Raw genomic sequence first — 17,194 nt, 5'->3', positions numbered from 1 at the left:
AAAATTGGGCACTTCAAATAGTACGTTTGTCGCTTGTTATTTGATTAAAACATCATCAGAAGCCTAGCGTTTGTAAACTAAAATGTTTCTATTTCCTATCAGTTGTAATCATACTTAAATAAAGTATTTGTTTCGGGTTTTCGGTCATTTATAAAATACTATTAGACCTAAAAAAATACTATTTAGACCTAAGGTATGTACGGATTATAGTAAACTAGTGTTTAGGATTACGTAGTTCTTTTTGGAATGCGATTGACGCCACCTTACATGGAATTCTATTTACGTGGTTTCTTCTCATACGTTACTTTCTGTAAGGTTTCTTATATCTTGCTGTCTATAAGAAAGTGAGCAGACTAGAAATGTTGCACTTTTAGCCTACGCCATAAAGCTGCTGTTAGTATTTTATTACGAGTATGTTTTCTAAATGCAGATCAAATTTTATGTGAATATGTCAAACGTTGAAAACTCTAACGATGTTATACATGTACGACCAGAATGTGGCAACTTGCTTACATTTAATAAGAAGTGCGAAGTTACACCACCAGGCAAACCAAAGAACTTCAGTGTTCGATTTCGAGGAAAAAGAATGAGCTTTAGCTACGAAAGTTTGCTCATCATTTTAACAATAACAGGTGATTACAATTAAAGCATCTATCTTAAGTAAAAATAGGATTAACGGCCATATTGTAATTAATAGGTGTTTCCTTGGGATTGCTTTTGGGATTCGGTATACGCAGATCAAATCCAACAAGCGACACAGTAATGCTGATTATGTTTCCTGGCGAGCTTCTAATGAGAATGTTAAAAATGTTAATAATCCCTATCATCATCACAAGTGTTATTACAGGTAAATGGAAAATATAGTACTTTTAGTAGAGTTGAATATCTTAGTGACCTTATAGTCTCATAAAAATAATAGTTTGATTCACCATTAATTTTCAAATCTTGAAATAACGAACAACGAAATAGTACGACCATTAGATTAAATGTTTAATCTTAGTGTAACCCAGTGTTTATTTAACTTTGTTCTTACGACGCTTAAGGAAAAGTTTTCTGGCCAGGTGATGCACCAAGGCGATAGAAACAACAAAAAACACAACCGCACATAGCTTATAAAAAATACCAAGATGTATAGATAGCATGCTGAAAGTTAGGTTTATACTAGCGTTTTGATAGTTTGTATATATTAATCAATTCTACCTCTCAAAGTTTTATATAATAATACCAAAGAAAATTTAGTGTGATCTGTGATTTGATTCAGCAGGGTTTGGTTTTTGCACTCGCCCGCTCGCCAAAGCGAGTGTTATTTCGTTCGGGCGAGTCACCAAACCACTCACCCGTCTGGCAAGTGACTTTGGCGAGAAATTTTAATTAGTTGGTGTAAGACAACTTACTCTAAACTAGGAATAGGCAACCTACGGCCCGCGGGCTGGATGGGCCCGCCAGTGTAAATCATCCGGCCCGCCACCTCTTTCACAAACTAGGCAAGATGACGATCCCAAATTTTTTGTCTATTTTAACTACATATAAAAATATTTTGCGTGCTATGCGCGAATCTTGGTCTTACACTAGAACAGGGGTGGCCAACCAATCAGATACCAAGAGCCGCATTTGTTACTTGATTAACCACAAAGAGCCACGCTTTACACACATGAAACGTAAAGAATAGCCTACAACCAGACTTGGACAACTAGATAATTCTAGTTTTCTAATTAAATGAATTAGAGCAAAATGCGGATAATTCTAATTTTAATATAATTTGTGAATTGCTTGTGTGCTCTAATTCCAGTTCTAATCTAATTCGGATTTTACCAAAAATCCTACTTTGTCCAACGACATTTTTAGTCTCTTAGTGAAAACAAAGAATTTGAATTCAAACTCTTTGGTTGAAACGTAATTTTCACGGACTAAAAATCATATGCTATGCTAAAATGCTTAAAAATTAGCACACACATAATTGACATGCACATTCCTATTAAAATGCTTCTCGATTTAAATGTAATAATTGATTGTGAATAACAAAACGTAATTTTAGTTTAAATTCTAGTTCAAATTGTTTTTTTTTAAGAATTCGGTAATTCTAATTCTAATCTAATTTGGAAAAACTGAAATGCTCTAATTTTAATTCTAATCTAATTTTAAAAAGCTAAAATAAATCTAGTTGTCCAAGTCTGCCTACAACTCCATTTCCTATTCACTCTCACAAAGCGATCGCACGAAGCGGGGAAAAAAGTGCATTTGTTTCGTTAAATAGACAAATTTTTGATTTAAAAGCAGACGCAACGCATTGGATAAAAAATACACATTTCTCGATATAGTGTTATTTATCAATACTATTTGGGTATAGTTTTTGCGTATAAAAAGTGTTACTAAAGTACAATACCCTTAAGGCAAACAGTCCGAGTCGGAACCGGCAATAATCCATAAAAATCGAAACATTTAAAAAATTATAAGTGCAACAGGAACGTAAGAGCCGCACATAACTGGGTGAAGAGCCGCGAGTTGGCCACCTCTGCACTAGAATGTTTAGTTTCCGTTTCAAGGAAAACATTTTCAGCTTAAAGGCGCCGTACATAAACTAGAACCATGACAATGGAAGTTTCGCTAACTTTGTATATCTGAATTCATTTTATTGTGCTTCACACTATAGTATTAAATCTGAAAATAAATAATATCTAGCGTTTATCAGTCCTATTTTAATTACACCATAAACTAGGTTAACGATTACGTTTGTCGCAAATTTTTATTTACACCTTTTCATTGTGATCATGGATGACGCTATTACACTGTGCTGACTCGATTTTAATCCAAACAAACGCAAACGCATCTTTTCGCGCATTGCGCAAACACTTTAACGATTTTTTAAATTGTAGACTGATTAGCTGATTGTCGAATGCAAAAAAACAGTTGTTATAATGAAATACAATTAAAGCTGTACAATTAGTTAGTCTTTCTAAGTCAGTGCTTCTTAAACTTTTTTAGTTTTGTTCACCCCTATCTTCAGATTTCATTCACCCTTGTCTCATGATATGATAAAACTATCTCGTCTATATATAACAGCACGAAATGACTTGTTTCGATTTTTGTAAGGATCAACTCAAGCTAAGTTTTACCTTTGCAAATCTACGGAGTCCAGAAATATAAAGCAACAAAAGCACCAAACAAAGTCACCGAACTTTTGTACTTATACTAGGGCTACCATATTTTCAGCACCCAAAAAGAGGACATTTTTTTGCCTGCAAGTAAAACAAAAATAGAATTAATACGTTTGAGAAATACGTGCCACACCCACACCTTTTTTGAGCAGCGGCTTGAAAAAAGTGACATCTGTTGTCGGGCGCGCGAAGCGCGAACAAAAATTGGATTTAATTGGTTAAATTGGCGCTAAACTGTTAAATCTTTTCGTAAAACATTTCGTCCCCCTGTTGCTATCCTGTTATCCAATTATATTAAATATGGATAAAAAATAGTTCAAACGGTGGGTTACTTTTATCGTTTATCTGTAAGTTAGAAAAATTAAAATTAAATAGGTCGGTCGATGAAATGAAAACATGCAATGGCACTCAAAGAGACTTTGTGCTCAACAAAGAAAACAAAATTAGATAACAGAAAATTCGCAATTTTTTGGGGGGCTGTTGTAATGTTAAAGTTGGCTAAAACAGAGTTTGTACAGCGCTGTAGGAGTGGTGTACAACCAAAACGAAACTATTAAAATCATTGCAAAATAATTAAATATTAACTTAGAGCTCGCCCCCCCTACGAATGGCTTTGAGCCCCCCTAGCTTAAACGTCTCGTTAAAAGTATAAGCAACTAACTCGAAATGCAAAAAGAGGACATTTGAACATTTTTGAGCGACCTCGGGGTACCATTCAGTTTTCTTGAGAAAAGAAGACATATGGTAGGCCTAACTTATACGCTCAGTGCAAACCAACTTAACTATCATACAATAAGCCAAAAAAAACCCCAAAACAACAGTTTAGTAGTCGATTTACTTCAGAAATTTGTTTATTAGTGACTACAGGATGCTCCTGAACGTTCGTTCACCCTTATTCACCCTTTTTAGTTGGTTCACCCCTGCAAAAAATTCATTCACCCTGGGGTGAACCATTCACCAGTTTAAGACACACTGTTCTAAGTGTGTCGTTGCGATCTCTTAAGACATATAGAGGTCAAAAAACCAAACCCTTAAAAACTGTCTGTAAATACTTTATTATCGTTATTTTTAGATACTAATCGAAATCACTATGCGACGCAGAAAATTGAAACGATCCATTAGGTCAGTGGTCGGCAAACGTTTTTGCGCGGCCCAAAGTACTCTTTTTAGAGATATTGAAGGCCCACTACGTAAAGCCAATCCGAAAAAGTGGCGGATTCAAGATATTTGCGCCTTGTATGGTACCCAAAACTCTGCCATATCTTAATGTAAAACATACTATAAAACTAAGAATATACGCGCGAATCGCAAAAAATTTTTCAATTACATAAAGTTTAAGTTGAAAAATATAGTTCGACAGTCTCCCAGGACCACATTTAGCACGTGGGCATTTCCAAGCTGAGTTAATTTAAAAATTCTATGCCACACAAACTTTTAAAATAAAGTGCAATGAATGTACCACTAACACGCGGCCCACAACTACATTATAACACTACGCTATTTAAAAGTAACTCGCGACCCACTAAAAATGGCTCTGCGGCCCACATTTAGGCGGCGGCCCACAGTTTGTCGATCACTGCAGTAGGGCGCCGCCACGCAAAGTTTGGGTACTATGTGTTGAGCGAAATTTAGCGTACAGGCGGTCCGTTAGTCATACGTTCTATTAAGACTAACGGTATACAGTGCCAATGGTAAATGAAGCATTTTGAGAAAATAAATATCGATTTACATGAAATTAACGAAGTCTTGTTTGCATAACTGGTTAACCACTGCTACTATGAACGCTTTCATGGTAGTGCAAACATGGGCGCCCGCACGGGGGGGGGGCAAAGGGGGCACTTGCCACCCCTGGAATTTCAAAATGCGATTATTTGTATTATTTGTAAGTGTAATATGTATTACTTATAAAGGTTAAAAACATTATACACTATCCATTGCCCCCAGTGGCGTATACAGGGGGGCGGGAGTTCTTACCCCCCTTTTTGTAAGTGATATTATCGTTTTTTGTTCGTTTTTGTCATGGTTTAACAAACTGTTCGAAGCGGCGTGCTTTTTAAGTAATTGGGTCACGCGTCTTAATCTAATGCGAAACCAAAATCGAGCGCAAAACGCCGTTTTTCGTCTTTAGTTTGGTCGACCGTAAACGCTGGATTGTTTTTCTCTTTCATTATTTGTTTAGGTTTAGGTTGACTGATTAGCAAGTGTGTATTCGACAATGACAACGCTAAGTCAAACCTTCTTTCTTTTATACTCGCTAAAAAACGTTGAGTTATACGCAGTATGTTGCTCGCTGTTCGGTCTCTGCGCTAATATCCGATGTTGGTGTAACATCGACATTTGTTTAACTGAAGCAGATTCTTAAAAGGAGGTATAATGGTGACTGTCGTGCACGTTTCCAAGCCTCCATTTTTAAGTAATGATAGTTAACGCAAAAGTATGCTCTTTAAGCATACTCTAAGACCACGTGCTGTGCAATGGATACAACTTATTTCCCCTCAATCGCAGCTTGTAATTTAGCAAACTTGGCGCACAGGTCGGCGCAGATGTTGCGCTGATCCTGGCATAATAAAACCCGGTAAAAACAATCTTCGTTTAGTATTGCACGTGGTGAAAGGCATGCTTGTGATGTAGCGCTTTAGGGGGGTTATTTGTTATGTGCAGTGTAGGTTTAGTCAAGATAACCTAGATGAAATACATTTTTATGCTATTTGCGAACTGGTTTTGTATGAACAATGTGTCAAAAAGTAGGCCTACAATAATATGGCAACCCTATCCATATGATCCCGTTGGAAATAATAACACGTTTACTGGTTAAATGGACTACTGGCTTTGCCGGCCACAAAAACTAGGTAATGCCAGACGTTATTTGCCATAAAGGTTGTCATGGAGTTCGACCACCGTATCAAATTAGTACGTGTATTTTCGTTGTCGCACTCTATGAGTCAACTACCACGCAGCATGCACGCCTTGTCGCCTTGTCGCCTTGTCGCCTTGTCGCCTTGTCGCCTTGTCGCCTTGTCGCCTTGTCGCCTTGTGCTCGCGTTGCTCGCGTTGCTATTTCGCTAGCGTCCTTAAGGCGCAGTAATTATTGGTTTATGTTGGAATGGTGATTGCATTCTGCGCCCTATACCGTGCATGTCATTCGTTCTTTCACTCTACTTTACTTCTACGTCTATGAGCAATAAACCTTCTACGAATACAGCAAAGGTATTTATTAGGTATTCCCCATGCGCATAAATTTTAAACTGCTTTCTTAATTTTAATTGCAGCACAATAAATCATGCGAATCACCTAACTCCTAACATATTCTCGTCGGTAATAAACGTCGCCGTTTATTATTATTTGTCGAAAGAAAAGTGAACCATTTTGAGTTGACGTTAACCAGTTATGCTGATGACGTACACTTACTTTCAGTTTCAATAAATAACTGTTTCGCGGGCGGCACGAAAAGGTACCGAGGGATTACGTACACGTACACACTGCGGACCTCCTGTAGTGGTACGAAAATACCAATAATTTTCGCTTACGTGAACCAAAAACAAAAATTGATTTGCAATCACTGCGAATAACACACCATTGTTAAAACCATTACTGCGATCAACGATTTGCTTAATTACTACATTAAACGATATGTGTTACGCCCCGCCGCGACTTGTGTACCGGGCCTTGCCCCTGACCCCATACAGTTGCCTGGCACAACGCAACCGCGTGAGTTCTTGTTGGTTTGCGAAGGTTTCTGGTCAGATATGCTGCCTGTCAAAACCACAACTAAAAATACCAATCAAAAGTATATTGTTATAATGTGAATGTAAACGTTATCAAAAAGCGTTTATGAACGTATATTTGTTTCAAAGTTACTGTGACAGCCACGCCACGACCTATTGCCGCCACGTCGGCTCAAGTCTGCGTGAAAGATTGCGCCAAAGCCTTCCTCTAGCTAGAGACTGCGCGCAAAGCCGTAAGAAATGACATGTATATAGCCAATACGTAGGAAGAAAAAGAACACGAAAGTTACGTCATATTTTGCCAATAAGACTGGCCGGCACTCTTTTAAGATTACAGCGGCCATTCTAAGGCCAATTTGCAGCGGGAGTCAGACGCAAGCAAAACAAGTGGCTTGTTTTGCTGAGTGTGAGAACACCGCCCGCACGACTGACTGTTATAGATTAATAGATTAAAGCTTAAATGACAAGTTTGAAACGAGGCGACCATGCACGAACACTCACAATACGGATAACTTGCCATCATCAAATATGATATTATGCAACCGAAGAAAATGTTTGGCAAACGAATGCTGAAACGCGTAATCTAAAACCCTATTTATCAATTCTAATATAGCTTAATGAACTCTAAGATTTGGCTTATGGCAATTAATTAATTTAGGTGTTTTATGTGTTAGTGAACACGTAACAATATGCATAAAACGATATGTAATTATATTTGTTTCTAAGGCTTTATTTATCAAATGTTTATCGTTTTTTTTTGTTATGTTCATTCACACTAAATATTTTTTGACTTAGGACATGAATAGCTATTTTTGCGCAATCTCTCTGGTTTCTTTTATGTCCCTAGCCTAGTCCTTTCTCTGTTAACAAAGGTCAGTGAAACATGGCACTTTAAATCAAACTGATGAACACTCAATCTCGAAAAAAAAATGGTTTTGAGCGTCCATTGAATCTCTTCGTCATTTTGAATGTGTGCGCAAAACAGGGAGAACCATAACCCTATCGCAATTTGTTATTTTAAACTTGTTTTTTTTTCCACACATTTCTGACTAATCGTGCATTTAAGGATTGATTTAAAAAGCTAATAAATTACTACTGTAGAAAATGCCTGCCATGCAATAACAGTGACCGTACATTATGTGAACTATTTTTGTAATGCCACTAACAAATACGTCAACAGGTTTGTCGAACTTGGATACTGGCAAAAGCGGAAAAATTGGCGGTTATGCTGTTGTATACTACATATCGACAACCACCCTAGCTGTTATTTTGGGAATAATTCTGGTCACAATTATTCAGCCTGGGAATCCTGATTATAGCAAAAGCAAAAGTACAGAAGAATTTGAAAAGCGAGAAGTTTCAACATTGGATACATTTTTAGATTTGCTGAGGTGTTTTAAGTTTAAATTTGATTTGTGTTTTTATTTGTTTGCTTTATTTTGCTTTGATTTATATTTTTAATTATTTTTTTTTTCAATTTAGGAATCTCTTTCCGAGCAACATTATAGCAGCCTGCTTTCAAGTTGTAAGTGGTGTCTTTATGTAAATTAAATAATTAAATTAGTTGTTTTTAATTATGAGTAGATTTGCTTAGACTGACCAATAAAAAAATGTTTGTTACCCTTCTGGACACTGGTGTTTGAAAAATGGTTCACATAGGGCAGACCTGGGCAACATACGGACCGCGGACCGGATCCCGTCCGCCAAGCAGTTTAATCCGGCCCGCGGCTTATTTTCCTTAAAATACATAGGCTAAGCGAAAAAAAGCGCAAGTTGACGGATCTAGTCAAGAACTCGACAAATTCGATTTTTTGGCTGTTTTAAATACTAAAACGAAAATTGTTTTCGCGCGAATTTCTTCAGTATTTCTTGTATGTTCCACGTGATTTTTTGGCAACTTTACAGACAAATAGCGTCCTCTGCACTGTGGCACTCTCTCCAACAAAAGTTTAACAAACCTAACCTAATATTTATATATTTTTGCGCGTCGAAAGTATTCCGTCTTTAAAATATGAATGAAATACGTTTTCTAAACCCTTAGATATACCGGATTCACATTTTGTCAACCTAATTTAGTTAATGTCATGTTGTGCGTTTCTCCCGATTTATATCGTCTATGCAATATGATCGTTGTGCGCAAGTAACATAGCCTATTGGTAACTTAACGTTTTTAAAACAAGAAAAAAAATTGTAAGTTTTTTATACAACATTATAAAATTATAACGTATTTCAATGTTAACTTTTGGTCAACGTGCCACACAACTCGATGAACGCCAATATATCAAGCAATATACGTTTTATGTCTGTGTTCAATGATTGACGTCCCCCTCTAAATCTAAATTGAAGTTTGCATTTTCAAACGTAACAACAAATTCGTTAGCTTATTTGTTTTACACCGTCAGAGTAGGACGTCATATTGCTTGTATTTGAGATCCCTTTTTTGACCCGGCCCGCCACAACATTTTAAGTTTCTCATGCGGCCCGCGGCTAAAAATAATTGCCCACCCCTGACTTAGAGGAACCTGGCTGGCCCGGAAACCGCAAAAATGGCCATGTTCAAAAAACTTCGTGAAAGTATTTAGGAGTTTATGCTTGCTTAACGACTAAGGATATCCGATAATATCGGATCGAAACAGATGCCCAGTGCTAAGTGGTAGTATCAGTACTCGTCCGATACTATAGTGGTATTGGTGCCGATCCGATACCAAATAGTATATACAGTAAATATTTTAGCCATGAACTGCTATCCAATACAGCAATTTCTACCTTTGAACGTACAAGAAATAGTCGGTTAATAAGTGATGGTAATTAAATGGGAACACACAATAAGACCTACAAGGCAACAATATGTAAAGCAGAATAATCTATAATACCATAGCATTAAGACAAACGACATAATAAAGCCAAATATATAGTGATGTCCATGCCAGAACAAGATATAAGTCGTCTGAATAAGACCCAAACCTGTCGGAATACGTCGTAAATTCATCGTAATAAGGTCTAAATATTGCCTGAAACTTTAGGGAGAGGGTAGGCTAGGGTTGCCATATTTTAACACGCGAAATCCCTGACAAATTTACCGCGGTTGAATTAGCCAACTCCAGATCACGGACCTTAAAAAAAACTCAGAAATGATGTAAAAAAGTTATGTCAAAACGTGACGTATTTTTTATATTAAAAGATGGAAAACAATGGCGCGCTGCGTAAACAAATGCCTTTGTACATAGTCTAAGTTGCCCAAATTTTCATTTTCGAGGTGCGATGAGACTACAACTCAAAACAAGTGTGTTTTCACAGTAAGTTTAGCGGTAGGCAAATAATGTTTACCTGTAACTCCATATTTGATAAAGAAAAATATATAATCTTGCTGTTTAGGGTTGCCATCATTCAATTTGCAGTAGAAAAATGAGAACACATGCTGGGTGAAAGTTTCAAATAGAAACCCAATACGCAAAAACTCTATTCACAAGTGAAAACTAAATGATTGATAAAAAAGGCATAAACATGGTGTAGTGTGACGTAACCAAGAACAGTATTTACCAACCGTGAACATTTTATCTTCTCGCGAGTTGCTCTCTATGAATATTAGAATTATTTATTAAATGGTACAAAAGTGTAAACTAATTTTGGTATTGTATTAACAAACACTAAATTTCCTGACATGTCAGGGAAAATCTTGACGTATGGTAATTGGTAACCCTAAGGTAGGGCTATGGGACGATCGGGGGGCGTCTGTCTGGCATCGGCCTTTTCGCTGTTGACGTTTGGGGTTAGTTAGGGTATTGGTAAGCTTATAATTGGGTTAAAATTAAATGTTTTATTGTAATTTAGTTTGTTTGTTTGAGCATAGACATGACGTCATTGGTATCAGATCGGATTGTGATACTTTTTGTCTAAAATGTGGGTATCGGATTGAAATGTTAAGTATTGCACCTCCTTATTACGACGTCTACATACAGCATTAATGGAGAATAATCATCAAAATGCTGTAAATCAGAGCTGACCAAACTATAGTCATCAAGTCATCACTCATCAGAATATAAAAGAACAGTTAAAATGTTATCTACGCCTAAAAAACACTCGACAAAAACTATGTCCGGCCCAAAATGTTTAATCCAGGGATGTCCAATCTGCGGCCCGCGGGCCACATTGCGGCCCGTCTGAAATTGATGTGCGGCCCGCTAGTCATTTTCACTCCCAAGTAGTATTTCAAACGATCAATATTAGCCTAATTAAAATGTACCTGTCAGCTTTCAGGGGCGCACTAATAGTACGGTATGGGTAAAATATATATATATATGTAACACTAAAGGCCCGTTAGAATTCTAAAGAGCAATACTTAATCTTGAAACGTAATAGGTCCTGCGGCCCACTATAATAAAATGTTGGACAACCCTGGTTTAATCCATACGGTTATTCGACCCTTTATCGAACATGACAAAACCGTATTTTATCATATGCATTATCCACAACTCGAATTTTTAAGGACCTGCGGTTTAGCTGAATAAAACACAGATATCAAACAACTTTCGCATGGTTTGCAGATGTCATAGGCGCTTCTTGGCACTATCTGTGCGATGTTCTATATCAGAGGTTCCCAACGTGGGCGTTGGCGAGTTACAAGGGGCGTTTTGGGTCTTTGTCTTATTTGGGGGGCGCTGAACGCACATAAGGGGGCGTTCCTTAAAAATACTTTTCATAAAATTTTATAAACGATTTCATAAACGAAGTTTACATAAAGATGGCGAACTCGTAGAAAAAAAGTTTCCCGCCCATTGTTAACTTTTGACGTAATAATTGTTTTTGTTATGTAAAGTTGTTGGTTGTTGTTGTGTTTCACCATTTTATATGCGGCAAAATGTTTTTTTATTAAAATCTTGGTGCAGAAAGTTGGAATTTTCCTGGTAATAACATAACCTTGAGTTATATTGTATGTATATTAAGGAAGTAATCTGGCGCTGGTCCAAAATCCTACCACAGCGAAAATTATTTGAGTTAGGGTGCGGGTTAACGCTTGGGTAGATTAAGCAATATTATTAAATAATAATACTTGATTCACCCTCACCCAAACACTAACCGACTACCTAACCCAAATAATGTGCGTTGCTTTAATCATTGTTTCAACGATGTGGTAGGATTCTAGACCAGTGCTCCGCAACCGGTGTACTGCGAGACCATATCTGGTGTGCCGACGTTCCCGGAGGTGTGTTACTTGCGTTTTTAAGGGTACTGTTTAAAAAAATCAGTCGAATTACCATATATCATATCAAGGCAGGTATTTTAATCTTATGGGATAATCCCCAGGTGTAATTTAGTGAACTTTCCGCGTAGGATTTAAAACTTTTTCAAAACCTATGTTATCTTCTATCACCGGAAATCCAAAATCAAAATTTATTTTTTAACTGACAACAAATATTTCCAAACTTTACACCAAAGTCAAGATTAACCATACGCTCGAAACCCATAAAATACAACTGTAAATATATTATTGGCATTATGTGATTGTGCAATTAGTCTTGGCTGCTGTTTCAAAAAATAAATTACCGGTATATAAAAAAGTAAAAAGGACCAAGGCCAGGTTTCATTCATTTTTCTGTTAACTAATCAGCTATTGCAAGGGGGTAGGCTACAATTTTAAAGACTTTGCTGGCCGGCTTCAGAAATTTTAGGCAGTCTGCAAAACCGCAAAATCAGAATACATATACATGTAATAGATAAAATTTTCGGCGCTTCCGGCGCGTTTAATCATCATTCGCTTCTTATTCTAATGGTTGCCTCGGAATTTTGCTGATGTTGTCTATTGTCTGTCGGCATATATTTCGTAGAAATTTTTGTTTTTTTAGCTCTATAGGTGGACCGCAAATGGAAAAAATACGTAGCACTGTTCTAGACCTGCGCAAGTAATTTTTTATGTTGGGATCAATTTAAATTTTCCGCAAAATGCAGAGTAGTGTTAAGTTTTAGTATGCATGAAACTATGTTGAATCGTCAGCCATTTTAATTACAATACCGCAGAGTCGTTTGCACCAGTGTGTAGCTTAACGCAAATGTTGTTGTATGTAAATTATATGCCTTATTTTTTAAGTTATGCACCTAGGTCATTAATTTAGGGGGCGATATGAAGTAATATGGAGCCCAAGGGGGCAGTAGTATAAAAAAGATTGGGAAACACTGTTCTATATTTATCCGCAAACACTGTCTGTGTATTGTTGATCATTGTGGCTTTGAAACATATTGTTCAAAGAGGAAACCCTATTTTAAAGTATTTATTCATATTCATCGTGAAGACCAGGATAGGGTAACAACGGCGAAATGGGTATTGAACAAAGGTCTTACCTGTACTCCCTGGATTGATTTCAAACAGATAAATATAAATAATGAAAAACAGTACTGTTGTATGTTTACTGACTAGCGATGGTATACTATACGATAACCGGGTTGATTAGCATGCACATTTAACTTCATTCCGTTGTACCGATGGTTCTAAAACTGTGGATAATTCAATGCGAGATGCTATAGCCATTCAACAGCAAAACTGGTATCTGCCAGACTGCCACAAAAACAAGCTTTTGCAGAAGAATCGTGGCAATGCTATAAAGATGGAACCTAACAGAGTCGTCTCAACACTACAAATTAAATTAATCTTTATTTGTAGATACAAGAGCCGAAGTTTAACTGAACATTTGATCTTATTAGACCTGGATATATTTTGAATATATTTTAAGAATAAAAATTTATGTTTTAGGATCGTACCAAGATAATTTCAGACTTGAAAAATAATTCTAGTGCCAAACACTTTTCAAATGCATCTTTTACAAACATTCCTAACATTAAAAAAGAATTGGAAACTGTCCCAAGCTCTAACATTCTGGGTAAGCATAAATAAAGCCGGTTTGCGTGTGCTGTTGTTAAGCTATTTTCTATTTACCCATTTTTTTGATTTTAGGGATTATATCGTTTTGTGTGTTTTTTGGATTGGTTCTGGCACGAATGGGAGACGAAGCGAAAGTAGTTAAACATTTTTTTAACGTCATCAACAATATTTTCATGGAAATGATTACAGTCATAATTTGGTAAGATTTAAAACTAAAAGCAGATTTGTAAAAGACAAAAGTTGTGTTAATCTATTTAATTTATACATAGCTAGGTCTAGGGGCGAATCCAGGATTTTTGTTTGGGGAGGCCTGGATTTTTTCCGGATTGACTTAAGAAAATTACATTTCAACGTAACGTCATAAAGAAGTATTAAGAACACCTCACAGTGCGTTTATGTTGTTGTAAAGTTTCAAGCTGAAGAGATGTAACTTACAACACCAAAGCCACACAGTACTATATTAAGATGTTATCGTTCTGCGTTAAGTGAAAAACGTTTTTTTATCTAAATGAGCCCATACGAGAATTAAGCGCGTCGCGTGATTTTTTTTGGCATCTATCTAAAATCTGTTCTGAATTAACAAAAGTGAAAGCAAATAACAAATGATAACATTTAATATCTTTAAACATATTGGACGCCACCTTCATATTTTTCTATTAGTATCGACCTCAAATAAACTGTCGTTCTAGAAATTAACGTCTTATTTAATTGGTACCGTATTATTATTTATTGCTAACTGATATTTAAACAAGATGCCAAATGCTGAGTTTACTTAGCTTTTTAACGTATTACAGACACTTGTTTAAAGGATAAAATTTCTTTATTTAGGTATTCTCCAATCGGAATATGTAGTCTAATTGCCGGTAACTTGTTGAAAATGTCCACCTTTAAGGTTTTAGCCGAATCGTTGGGTCTTTATGTGGTAAGTGATTAGTAGAACGACATACAATAACTTACGAAAGTTCGATCAACCACTTGTCTTTGTAAAGCACGTACCACGTAAAAAATATAGGCTAAAATTAAAAAAACATATTTTGAGTTTCAATCAGTAACGTTTATAATTCGTAAAGTTTTTCAATTAGGTGTTAAGGCAATTTTGTTAAGCCCGTTGATTTCTTGTCATGCATGTGATCTTTTTATGCTATAAACAATTGTGACGTGGTTAAAAATGGTTAATCTAATCTACAAATTATCCTCATTTTTTGTAAACATTGGCTCCTAAATGCTCTACAGTCTACAATCTACATGTTACGAGTCAATACTGGAGTATATGTAATTTAACAGTTGCCAATTTAATATTTACCCAATAGATCACAGTCATATCGGGACTTACCATACACGCCATTATTGTTCTACCGTCAATATTTTGGGTTTTTACACGAAAGAGTCCTCTTAAATTCTACGCTGGTGTATTCCAGGCTTGGTTAACTGCTCTGGGAACTGGATCCAGGTTAGACGTTAGATCATTGTTTATTACATGAAGCTAGGAATGTCGTTCTAGGAATTGTTATAAATTTTACTGTTTTGCTTGTCGTCAGCGCCGGTACGCTCCCGGTCACAATAAAGTGTTTGGAGGACAATCTGAACATAGACCAACGTATCACAAGGTTCGTTCTCCCTCTTGGAGCAACTATGAACATGGACGGAACGGCTCTTCTTGAAGGAGTAGCAGCAATTACTATCGCACAAATGTACAGTTACACACTGTCATTTGGGCAAATTGTTACTATAAGGTAATTACAATGGCATGACCCGGTAATGCAGCAAGCTGCCTTATACAGATAGTTATCAGTAGAGATTATTTTATGATTTAGCACAAAATGTCAAGATTTTGTCAAAATTTACATATTAAGTTAAAAATTATTTCTAATAAAAATTGTTTGCAAATTCACAAAATATTTTACAAATTAACAAAAACTGTAATAAGCCTTTTAAAATTGTTTTTCAGTTTATTTTTTTTCAAAATTTGGTTTTAAATTACATTCAGCAATATTTTAACTGTAGTATATCTTCGTTTCCATATATTGTACTACGAGCCACAACGATTACAATTACAAGAGGTTCTGTTTTTGATTAATATTATTACGCCTTAGCTGGTAGTAACAGTTTATGTATTATCTTCAATGGATTAGTACTGTATACATACGTTTTTCGGCGTTTAAATTTCTGCATTAGATTCAAATCGAACTTTAATTTTGTTTCAGACAGTTGTGTACTTCTGATTTGGACAAATGTATTTATACCAGTATTTGAGGTTTTTAAACAATTTGTTGAAATAATCCTAGTTATCAGAAATATTGTTCGGTTACAAAGTAAACAATATCGAGCACTAAACGTTTCCTTACGCTATAAATTTGTTTTAGCGTCACGGCTACAGTTGCCAGCATCGGAGCTGCTGCAATTCCGAGCGCTGGATTAATAACTTTGTTGCTAGTTTTATCAGCCATTGGCCTTCCTACCGAAGCTGTAGGAATTCTTTGGTCAATTGATTGGTTTCTGTAAGTAAGATTTTTTTGATTAGGATTATATAGTGAATTTTAACAACATTTTTCTTGGTTTAAATTCCCTTTGAGAGCACCATCACGTCCTGCTATGCTGTCCAGCTATGGTCAGCAGTTAAACAAATAAAAACAGTGTTTATTTTATAGTGACCGCATTAGAACGTCAGTTAACGTTCTCGGGGATTGCATAGGAGCCGGAATCATCCAACACTTAAACAAGGATATTCTGCTCCGGACAAAGGAAAAACCAAGCTTATCCAGTGTGAAGTGCAGCAGTATACACACCACCAACGCTGAACAGCACACCGGAATAGGCGAAAAAAATTACCCTGATGACTCACAAAAGCAAAACTCTTCTGTATAAAAAAGTCAACATAAAGTTAATCTCAAATTTTGTCTCACTACGTATTGTATAACATCACGTTATTCCCTTTTAGTACCAAAGTTTTAATCTAGCTGACTTAAGAATTATTCGGCAACTGTTTGACATGATTTACTCAATGTCTTAATTTTGTTAGAAATGAAAATAATTGTTTAGTTAACCTTTGATAAACGATTTTGAAAAATGTTAAACGGTCCACAATTTGCATGTAACTCCAATCGAGGTGTTGTTTTTCGTAGGTATATAATTTTGCGGTTGTGTTTCGCTGTGGTTTACATGGTAAATAAAAAAAGCAAGTAAGCAAATAATTGGAGGACTGGATGTGCCCCTATAAAATGGATCCGTTGTATGTTGCATCCGATTTCGTATAAGAGGGGTCCGTTCTCTTTTTCAAACTGGGCACGAGGCAATTTTACACATTTTTAGCTTATTAACAACATAAATGCTAAAATTTACTTTTACAACGTAAATTACACACAAAACACAAATCGTATTTATACACATCTCTTATTAAAATTTCGAACAAATGAAATTTTGCCTATTAAATAGTGCAGTTT

General features: G+C 36.1%; 1 protein-coding gene across 1 annotated transcript; it reads left to right on the top strand.

The window, feature by feature from the left end:
• Positions 1–448: 448 nt before the first annotated feature.
• On the top strand, positions 449–16,619 carry LOC146160326 (excitatory amino acid transporter-like). The gene is made up of 11 exons (XM_083384928.1): positions 449–632; positions 698–847; positions 8,061–8,271; positions 8,363–8,414; positions 13,626–13,752; positions 13,827–13,953; positions 14,583–14,676; positions 15,065–15,204; positions 15,293–15,487; positions 16,118–16,252; positions 16,403–16,619. The coding sequence occupies exons 1-11, from the start codon at positions 449–451 to the stop codon at positions 16,617–16,619; spliced, it is 1,632 nt and encodes a 543-aa protein (XP_083241054.1).
• The last annotated feature ends 575 nt before the right edge of the window (positions 16,620–17,194 follow it).

The sequence above is a fragment of the Ascidiella aspersa genome, chromosome 3, assembly GCF_963924565.1.
Source record: "Ascidiella aspersa chromosome 3, kaAscAspe10.2, whole genome shotgun sequence".
NCBI classification, from domain to species: Eukaryota; Metazoa; Chordata; class Ascidiacea; order Phlebobranchia; family Ascidiidae; genus Ascidiella; species Ascidiella aspersa.
This window is presented reverse-complemented; position numbering and strand designations above follow the sequence as displayed.